At 38.9% G+C, this 10,519-nt stretch overlaps 1 protein-coding gene across 1 annotated transcript in view; it reads left to right on the forward strand.

Annotated features, from left to right (window-relative positions):
- The window catches only part of LOC127238283 (homeobox protein Nkx-6.1-like), a 32,873-nt gene extending 22,976 nt beyond the window's left edge, over positions 1-9,897 (forward strand). The window contains exon 3 of the mRNA XM_051206832.1: positions 9,808-9,897. Coding sequence (XP_051062789.1) covers positions 9,808-9,859 — 52 coding nt within the window. The 3' untranslated portion in view covers positions 9,860-9,897. The remainder of the gene's footprint in view (positions 1-9,807) is intronic.
- The last annotated feature ends 622 nt before the right edge of the window (positions 9,898-10,519 follow it).

Below are 10,519 nucleotides of genomic sequence, written 5' to 3' on the forward strand. Positions count from 1 at the left end.
TCTCACCCCCATACCTGTAAGCCTTTAACCTTACCATTCCCCTCACTACCGTCATATCACCTCACCCCTTAGCCCACCCCCCTTTCTCATTGGTCCTTTTCTGGTTTCCTAAATTAAACACACAAATCTAAAAATCCACATATGAGAAAGAACATGCTGGTCAAATCTTTCATATAAAAGGATTGCAAGAATTTCAAATGATTCATGCAAATAATTTACCCCTGAGGAGGGAGACTATAACTACCCATCTCTTAAGAGTGAGTTTTGGAGAGTGACTTCCTTCAAAGGGGTCCAGCATGGAAATGGGGAAAGGCAGTTTTGACGTTAGCCTAAGCACTGATTTCTTAAGTTGTGACTTCAAAAGTGTCTGTAATAAAAAGGAAAAAATAAACAGATGCGCTTGCATCAAAGTAAAATATTTTTGTACAACAAAGGACACAGTTGACAGCGAAGAGACAATCCAAGGAAGAGAAGAAAATACAAACCGTGTATTTGAAAAGGGACTGATAGCCAGAGGTTATAAGGAACTCAGTTCAGTCGGAAGAGAAAAAAATAAGTTCAATTTTAAAAACAGGAAATAGGCTGGATGTACATTCTTAAAAGAAGACATACAAATGGTTAAGAGGGGAAAGTGCCCACTGTTGCTAATCAAATGCAAATCCAAAGTGCACATCTGTGAGATGGCTATTACCAAGAAGAGAAAAAGTAACAACTATTGATGAGGATATGGGAAGGAACTTTTTCACACTTTCACCAGGGAAGTGAAATTAGCGCAGCTATTAATGGAAAACAGTACCGAAGTGTCCCCCTCCCCCCATTTAAAAATACTTTAACAATACAGTATAGTTATCTTAATACTGAGTACCTAGCCAAAGGAACAACAACAAAAAAGTATGTTATGGAGACATCTGCACTCCTATAAAGAGGTAAATTAGAGACTCAACCTGAGTATCCACCAGTGGGTACATGCATAGGAGTGCGTGGTGTGTTTCTGCAATGGAATTCTAGTCTACCTTTAAAGGGACCTCCCCCCCTTCCAGCAATATAGATAAGATGGAGAACAGTATGGATGAGAAATAATTCAGGCACAGAAAGACAGGTGTTATCTAATTTATTAATGTCCAATCTAAGAAAACTAACAGAAACAGTAACATGTTCTGAGTGTGACAGAAAGGGGATGAGGAAACGTTGGTTCAAGCATTTCAAGAGTTCTGTTCTCACAAGTTTTGACTCCAATGAATGCATTATGTTCTAAGGGGCTGTGGTTGTAAAGGCACAGTGACTGAAATTAATAACATGTGTGTCACATGACCAAAAAGTGGTGAACAAGGGAGGTGATGTGTATGTTCCTTAGTTCCATTTTAATCACAGCAAATGTACATGAATTGGAACATGATTCCATGGTAAGGATATACAGTTTCTATTTGTCACACAGGCCCTAAAAAGATGAAAGAAAACAAATAAAATTTAGCTTGTTAGTATTACATCATTAACTGTGACAAATGTACCATATTTACATAAGAACCTAGGGGAGTGGACAGTGAGATGGACAGACAGTTCAGTGGCATGGAGTCTGAAGACCTGAGTTAAACCTCTGGGACCAGCATGGCAGAAAGCACCACCCGCCTCAAAATTTCCTCTAATTGCTGAATGTGCCCCTGATGCTGGCCTCTCCCCCAATAAAGAAATAAATAAATGTAAAAAAAATTTAGAAAAGAAGTTAGCTGGAGAAAGTAGAGGCGAGGTAAAATTAAGTTTAAAGAAAGGATTATGTCCAGGATAGGAGTTAACTCAAGTTTAATTTCACCTTGCTGAAAGCCTGAAGTGAAACACTTTGGGTTATAGACTGTTTCTCATAGAAAAATGGGGCATTTCTTCCTAGGTTGTTGTATTTTAAAGCCATGAAAGTGAGTTTGCAGAGCCTGGGACTACAGCATTCCCTAAGCGAGAATCATACCCCTAGACAAACGAACTAACTACAGCATTCCCAATGTCCTGCAGAACTTGCTACGGGCATGACTTTTCCCCTTCACTTCTACCCAGTAGCAAGCAGTCTCTTGAGTGGCATTTGCCGTCCTAGTTAATCAGAGGATAAGAGAAATGAAGAACTCTCTTCTTCCCCCTCCCACGGAGTCTCAATGGACACTGGAAATGTAGGTCATGTTGCATCACAGTAGAGAGGAGGGAGCAGGAAGGTACTCATGAAGCTGCTCGCCCGGCCTGCCATTCTGAGTTCAGGAGCAAGGGTCAAGCCTGGCTAGAGATGCAAAGCAACAACTGGGGGTTATGCTCTTATTGTCGTCCTAGAGCACTGCAGTTCCCATCAGCTGTAAATTCCAACAAATTTTTACTGGATTTTTTTAAACAGCATCAACCAGCTTCTGCAATTATCTTTGTCTGTCTCAAGTTTTTATTGTCACATTGTAGAAAATTTTTATTAATTTTTTTAGGTTTGAATCATTGCAGCTATCCTCATGTCCACACAAAAATCATTATTTGGTAATCATGCAAATCTAATAATATATTTTGAAAATGACATATAATCATAGACTTATTAGTAGCATACAGAAACCACAAATATGTTCTTATTTTAAACCCATATTTAAAGTATGCTGTTCATGGCTCTGTGTTTTTAATGGGAAAATCTTATATAGTTTAAAATACAAAAAAAAAATCTTTAAACTTTTAATTATTTTTTACATAATGTGTTGCTAGCTCCTTTGTGAGACATCTATGTTGGGTGCCAAAATGTTCTGCATTACTGACATTGTCATTAACAATAAATGTGACAGCCAGACAAGGCTAGTGTTCTGTTTCTACTTTCTTCTTATCTCTATCAAGATAATCAGTCCATTTAGATTCAGAAAGTCAGATAATAAAATGTTTAAATAGGCTTGGGTATTATCTGTCTGCAGCATAGTACCAAAACCTAGAAATTGACAGTGGACTCACTCTATGCAGTTTCAGTGTTTTATCACTTGAGTATTTTCAAGTAGTCACTTTCACAGTCCAGATGCACAACCACCTTAACCCTCTAGATGTCGCCCTGTGCTGCCCCTTATGCTGGGCCTGCACCCGATACTGCCCCCCCCCCCCCACTTACTGTCAGCCACCAAGCTCATTTCCAACTTTGTAATATTGTCGTTTTGATAATGTTGCATAACATAGTTTAAAATTGGCCTTTCTTTCAACATGTAAGAAGAATTTCATTTTTAAAAGATCATTTATTATTAACTTTTTAAAGGAAAAATTTTAAAGTTGTAACCTAGCTTCAGTACTCCAAACTCTGCAGAGCTATATTTGACCAGCATGTAAAGTCAAATATACAGGCACATTGTCAATCATAGCATTAACATTTTTTTTTTTGGCCTGCTGTTAAGGATGATACTCTGACCTTAAGGGGAAATATACTCTAGGAAATGTTTGCCTTGCTAACAAGCATGTATTATAATAGAAGACTGAACAGGAATTAAAAGTCCAAAAGAATATTTAATTATATATATATATATATATACATATATATATATAATTATGTATATAATACATAGAGATAAAAGTATAACCATCATTTATGTTTCATTTCATCTTGGAAAATCTTCAAAGGAGAGAATTTTTTTATATACTGATACTTAAGTGAATGTCAATTAAAAAACAGTTGCATTAATTGCTTAATGTAACTCTTGTGTCATGGAATTGCTCTTCATGATTAGTATAAGTGTCACTATGAAATCATGTATGTAAAATTCTTTGAATGTGCTTGTGAGTAAGACATGGAATTCCATGATTAGGTGAGGTCCATGTCCAAACAGCCTCAGGGGAAACAAGTCTTCCTCAGACGTCTCTCTGTTATCTTGTTAAGTGTAGGAAATATTCTAGGGTCTGTAGGAGGGCACATTAATGTTTGGCTACAAATTATAAGACCATATGGCCCACCTGACATCAGATCAGTGCAAGCAGATAGCAGACCCCGAGAACCAGCCTATCTGTAGCTCATTGCCATGAGGGAGAGGCTGAGTGCTGACTCCTATGTCCAGAATCCATAATTCCAAAGACAGGTAGTAAAGATTCTTTTGAATGGGAAAAGCTCTGGCCCCTAACATGCCACAGAGTTTTCTTTCAAGTCAGGAAGCTACCTGTAATAAAGCCATCCTTGGCCAGCTCTGTTGTTTTGCGACACAGCGTGTTGACTGTACCAGAAGAACTGTTGGATGGGGAGGGGAAGCAAGCATTTAGCAACCATCAACTATACGCCAGTCACTGTGCAGTGTTTACATATGTGTTTTTATATAGAAACTTGCATAAATGACATCCACCAAGTGACAGATCAAAAATAAACAACATGCATAATAACTTCTTTTAATAGTAAATAAGCCAGTTTTCCTGGACAGATTTTCTTACAAGACCTGTTGCCTCCTAAGTATGTGTAAATACATGTGTGTATGTATGTACATATATATGTATATGTGGATACATAAGTATATTCTTGTATAAAGGAAAAATTTAAAGAAAGTTGTGTCCATTAAATTATATATACATACATATATGTGTGTGTGTGTATATGTGTGTGTGTGTGTGTGTATGTGAGGCATGAATGAATGATAGGGAACATTTAAGAACTCATCTCCTTTCCTCCTAGCTTTTTATCAATATAAGGGAAATTATACGGGCTGGAGAGATGGCTCAGTGGTTAAGAGCACTTGGCTGCTCTTCCAGAGGTGCTGAGTTCAATTCCCAGCATCCACATGGTGGCTCACAACCATACATAATGAGATCAAGTGCCCTCCTGTATACATAATAAATAAATCTTTAAAAAAAGAGAGAGAAATTATACATTTAAGAAAAAAACTCATTTAATGAATGAAAACTGTTTAGCTGATCAGTTATAACATGTATACTAAAGTATTACATAATTAATTATGAAATCTTTCAAATTATAAATACAACAGATGTTCTGAGAAGGAAAACACTATCTCACATGCTTGATCTCACCACCTGGGAAGTGCAAGTCTGTGCAAACCCAGCAGCTGTGCACATGTGTAATGATCAGTTGGAAATTGGAGAGCAATTGGATTTTGTGTAGCTATGTAGAAGCTGTCAGAAAATGAGACTTCTTTAAAAACAAGGGATGTTATACCTATGCCTATGACTATGCCTATGCCTGAACCTGTACCTGCGAGAATGAGGCAGAAGGATCATTCTAGTCCTGTCTGGGCTATAGTGTATGATGATCCTGTCTCAAAAGGCCTACAGTCCAAACAAAATGAATCACTTGTGGGTAGAGAAGGCCCAAGAACAGACTACAGGAACTGAAATGTACCTAGGGCTAGACCAGAGCTGCTGGCTTCCTTCCTTATAGTTGGCGTTGGCAATCTTTACCTGGTTATGTTTCTACACTTATTGCCCAGTGGAGTGATTAGTGAGCTGTCCCTAAGGCCCAGGCAGTAATTCATACTCTCTTCTTGGCCTTTCAAGAAGGGAATCTTTAAGTTGTGCCAAGTATATGGCTCAGTTTTCAACTTTGATCATCCAGGAGAAAATCTCGTTTGGGTGACAATAAGTGCCACTAAGGTCAGAAGAAAGCAAGTTGGGCACCCATAGTTATTGGCACGTGCCTGTTTATGTCTGTGCTGAAGTGGCATATAACCTAGTCTTAAATTTTGGGTTGTAGCTTTTTCATTCAAGAGAAGACTCTTAAAAAAAACACTGTAGGCTCCAGAGGTACAGATCATAGCTTCTATGGGGAACAAGCTTAAGAAAAAAAGTGGGCAAGGCAGTGGGTACTTCCCAAAGTGTGTGCCCATTGCAAGAGGCTGCCCATGGTACAGTGTCAGTCAATTTACCCCTGGAGGAGGACTGGCTTCTAGAGCCAGAGGTTTGGACTTTCCAACACAAATTTTGTGTGAATCTTCCCAGTGTTTAAATGTTAGCAATAAAATTGTACTTCCCCCCCCCCAAGGTCACCATGGGAGATTAAAAAAAAAAATCAACAAGAACATGTGGGCTGTGTGTTTGTAGGATCAAAGGGTGGAGAGAAAGTACAAACCTGGAATTTAGGGTTTCAACCAGTATGCCACATAATACTATGCTTTGCCTAGAGGCAGGCCCTCAGTGGAGTACGTTGCACACCATCAGCACTTGTATTTGGATGTGTAGGTCAATCCAAGAAAACCTTGGCTTTCAGTCTTTACTATGTAGAAGAAAGATTGGAGGCAGCTTTCAAGGGTTCATTCTTTCCAGCTCTCACTTACAAAAAGGATCAGGTCCAAATCATGGTTGAGCTTCCTGATGGACCCACCTGTACAGCCTGACTCTTGACACCTCCTTCCATCCTTTGCCCATCTCACAATAACATTTGGAGATTTGCAAAGTTAAGAAGCTTTATTTAAGAAACAGGAAGAAAGCTTTTTCTGTTACTATTTCAAACCAGCACTGTCTTGGTATAGCTTGCTATTTCTTCCTTTGCAAGTTGTGCAATTTTGACAAACTGTATCATATAACAAGAAGTAATCCAGTCTATGTGGGTAAAGTTGCAACAGGACTCCCAGCATCTTCAAGAGGACACACCCATGTTAGTCCTAGAAAATAAGCAGTTTTCCCTGTGAAAGTCAATATAACGCTGCCTATGTAGCTGCATGGGCTCTTCTTTCTTTTTAAAGTGAATGAGGGTATATTTCTGAAGCCTTGGGCATTCTGCAGTACCTGTTTGTTTTGTAATTCAAGTGGTAGGTGCCTTTTCATTAGTACAAAATCTGTTACTTCCTTGGGCAAGATTTTGTTGTTGTAGTTACGGAAACCAAAGGTGCTTGCAAGGAGGAAGTCCTGTATAGTTGATGTGGGAGTATTGGGAGCTGTGGAATGGAAGGACTTGAGGACCATGCTGTGGACAGGAAAGCCAAAGCCTCTCCTTGCTGTCCCAGGCAGAGACTATGTCCCTGTCTGTTGGGCCAGTGGCCTCTTGGACAGGATTCACTCTGATCAGTGTATTTGTTCTTTTGTCCTCTCCTTAGTGACTGGCCCCTTTCCTGTAGACTAGTGAGCACACCAGCTATTCCAGTCTAAGCTAAACTAGACCCTTTTCTCCCAGTTCCTGATCCTAAGAGTATTTTGTATTTCTGAGTTGAGGCCTTATGTCTACTTTGGCCTGTGACAAGGAATGTGGAGCCCCATAGTACAAATATGATGGCATTCATTGGAGAAGAGGGCCACTGGAGATGAAGTAGCACTTAATAAATTGAAGCCTGTGTTTCTCAGGACTTTTGTTTGTTTGTTTGTTTGTTTTTTAGTAGTTTCTTCTCTCCTGTTCCTAACAAACCTTCATATAAAATAATCATTAAAAAATTAAGTGCTTACTACATAAGTAAGTATTGAGTAAACAAAGGTTTGAAAGTTTGGGTCCAAAGAAAATCTTTGTAGCCCATTGCTTACAGTTTCTTTTTTGAAGAACAAAATTAAGTTGATGCTGAGGCAGTTTGGTGTGCTAAAAAGGAAATGAAGCAACACCCAAGGCCTGGATTCTAGTTCCAACTCTAAACCATTGCTGTGCTAAACAATCCCAAGCAAATGATGACCTGTCTCCATCTGCCTCCCCCTTAATGAATGAGATCACAATGCCAGCACTTTGAACAGGGCTGTTGTGAGCCAGATGAGAGAATTTATACAAGCATATGTGTTTTTCCTACTAAAGTCCCTGACCATTTTTCTAAGCAGGGATGTTACTATTTTAAAATGATTGTTAGTAAACACTACTTTCATTTTCTGTAAAGATAGGTTTCCTGTAGAACATTTAAAAAGATATTGACTAGTAAATGGTGAATTCTTTTAAAGCCAAATTATCTCAGAGAAGATTTCATCACATCTAAGAGCTGGTGACTGACTTCCTTGGATGCTTTGGAAATAGCTGGAGTATCATGCTGGAGAGTTGAGAAATGGCTTTGCCTAGTGACTTAAGGTCCAGTGAGAGCTGATATACCGACTGTAGTTTGTTCTGAAGGAGAGAGTGGAAGAGAAGGTCTACTTCCAACTTAACACCTGTATTGACTGTGTCTATTGTGGCTCTTTGTAGGTAACTGTGAGTAAAGATTTTTGCATATGTATAAAATGCTTACAATGTAAAGGACACAATTTTATCTCAAGACAGACATTGAAGGAGGTAGAAGCTGTTACTAGAACTAAGACAGAGCAGTAACAATATCAGAAAAATTAAAGGATAGAAGACTGGCAAAGGATCAGAAATCTGGGGAAGAAAACATCTGGCCTATGAAGACAGGAAGGTGCTTCAACATTCTCGAGCAGTATTTTGTGAGTGAGACTGAAGCTAAAGGAAGGGGGGAAAATACAACTCAAGATAATTTAAGAGCTATAAATCGAATTAGTAGTGAGCAAAGTATGACATATAGAATTTTGGTGATTGACTTTCTGGGATAGTGTATTCTCAGCATAATCAAAGCATATAAATAAATATGTTGGTTACATTGTGGTGTGTGTGTGAAAATAAAAACTGATCAAACAGTATTCTCACCACTGCCCTTACTGTGTAGTCAGTGGAGGCTACAGCAAGAGAAGTGCTCTCATTGTGAATTTTCCATTAGATCAGCCTGCCTGTGGTTTGTGTTTTGAGAGGGTCTCACTGTATTGCTCAGGTTGTCCTGGAACTACACAGACCAGGCAGGCCTCCAACTCACAGAAAGGCTCGCCTCTGCCTCTAAATGCTGGGATTAAAGGTGTGTGCTACTGTGCCTGGACTGCCTGTGTTTTCGTACTCTGACAGAATAAGCCTACAGCTGTGTCATTGCCTGTGTTTGCTGCCCTCTTTTGTCTTCTGCTCTCATAGGTTGAATACCATCTTAGTTTCTAACATTAGTTTGTTAATCTTCAATCCTTCAATTTCTTACCTCACTGCTTTTCCTCAAATTAAATTGTACCCTCACTCCATTTGTCCTGCAGTACATACATATATAGGAAGAAAATGAAGGGCATAATTTCCTTGTGCTTTTTTTTTTTTTAACCCCTCCAAGACAGGGTCTCTCTGTGTAGCCCTGACTATGCTAGAACTCTCTGTAAACCAGGCTAGTGTGGAACTCAAGAGCTCTGCCTCTCTCTCCATGGTACTGAGATTAAAGGTATGCACCACCATCACCCACCCCTTGTGATTTTTAGGAAGGCAAATTCATTGAGTTTTTCTTTCCTATTTAAAAGTTGCATTGCTTTTATGTGCTGTGGAATTATAAAAGGTAGAGTGAGCATTCTAGATATTTGATGTGTATGCTATGATTTGACAGGTTTCATAAGAACAGACTTTCAAATAACAATTTTAAAAATTAAGTGGAAAATCATTAGTGGAAATTTCACACAATGATTTTGAAGCCCAAAGAGGCTGTCTTTGTGGACAAATTGAATAGTTATTTGTTCCAAGTTTATTGTAAATATAGTGAATTAAGTTAATCATAAAAATAAATTGCATTTGTTGGTGAATTGGTAGGGTGCCTTGAATTTTAGCAGTTTGATGCTTCAAAACACATGTAATAGTTTAAAACTCATAGCAACTAATAAAAGTATAGATTTCTCCTGGGCAGTGTTGACTAAAACCTTTAATCCCAGCACTAGCAAAGCAGAGGTAGGCAGACCTCTGTGAGTTCGAGGCCAGCCTGGTCTACAAGAGCTAGTTCCAGGGCAGCTTCCAAAGCCACAGAGAAACCCTCTCTCGACAAACAACAACAACAACACCAAACAAAACAAAACTTTATAGATTTCTAATAATCTTTGTGTCCACTGTTTCATGTTTCATTCTTTTGCTTTGTTTTTGAACAGAATTAAGAAGGAAGGATCTCCACAGTCCCAGCAGATGAAGATCCACTGGTAAATCGATCAGGACTTTTGGCCTATGCTCCAAAGAAAAGGTATCTATTTTGACACAGCCTAGCTGAATGAATACATTATTTCCAGTTCTAATAGAATTTGAGTGTCACTGATGGATGCTAATTTTATTTATTTATTTATTTATTTTTGGTTTTTCCAGACAGGGTTTCTGTGTATTGCTTCGGAGCCTGTCCTGGAACTAGCTCTGTAGACCAGGCTGGCTTCAAGCACAGAGATCTACCTGCCTCTGCCTCCCAACTGCTGGGATTAAAGGCATGCGCCCCCCAATGCCCAGATGCTGTGGGATGCTAATTTTTATGACTTAAGTATTTGTGCAGAATCTTCCATGTTAAGCATAACTTTAAAGACATGAATTCTTGGTATTTGGTGACAGTGATTATAATGAAGGAGTACAAATGCTGTTGGCATTTGCTTCTTAGCACAAAGACTACTGAACAATGCCTCACTATTAAAGCTTCAGGAATTTGTTTGGGTTTTTTGTCTTGAACAAGGTCTCTCAATGCTTCCCGGTTGTCCTGGAACTCACTATTTAGACCAGGCCATTCTGGAACCCACAGAGATATGGCTGTCTCTGCCTCCTGCTGGAATTATAGGCATGCACCACCACCATGCCCTGCCTTTTCCAGGAATTTCTTTCTTTCTT

Source organism: Phodopus roborovskii, unplaced genomic scaffold, assembly GCF_943737965.1.
Source record: "Phodopus roborovskii unplaced genomic scaffold, PHOROB, whole genome shotgun sequence".
In the NCBI taxonomy this organism is placed as follows: Eukaryota; Metazoa; Chordata; class Mammalia; order Rodentia; family Cricetidae; genus Phodopus; species Phodopus roborovskii.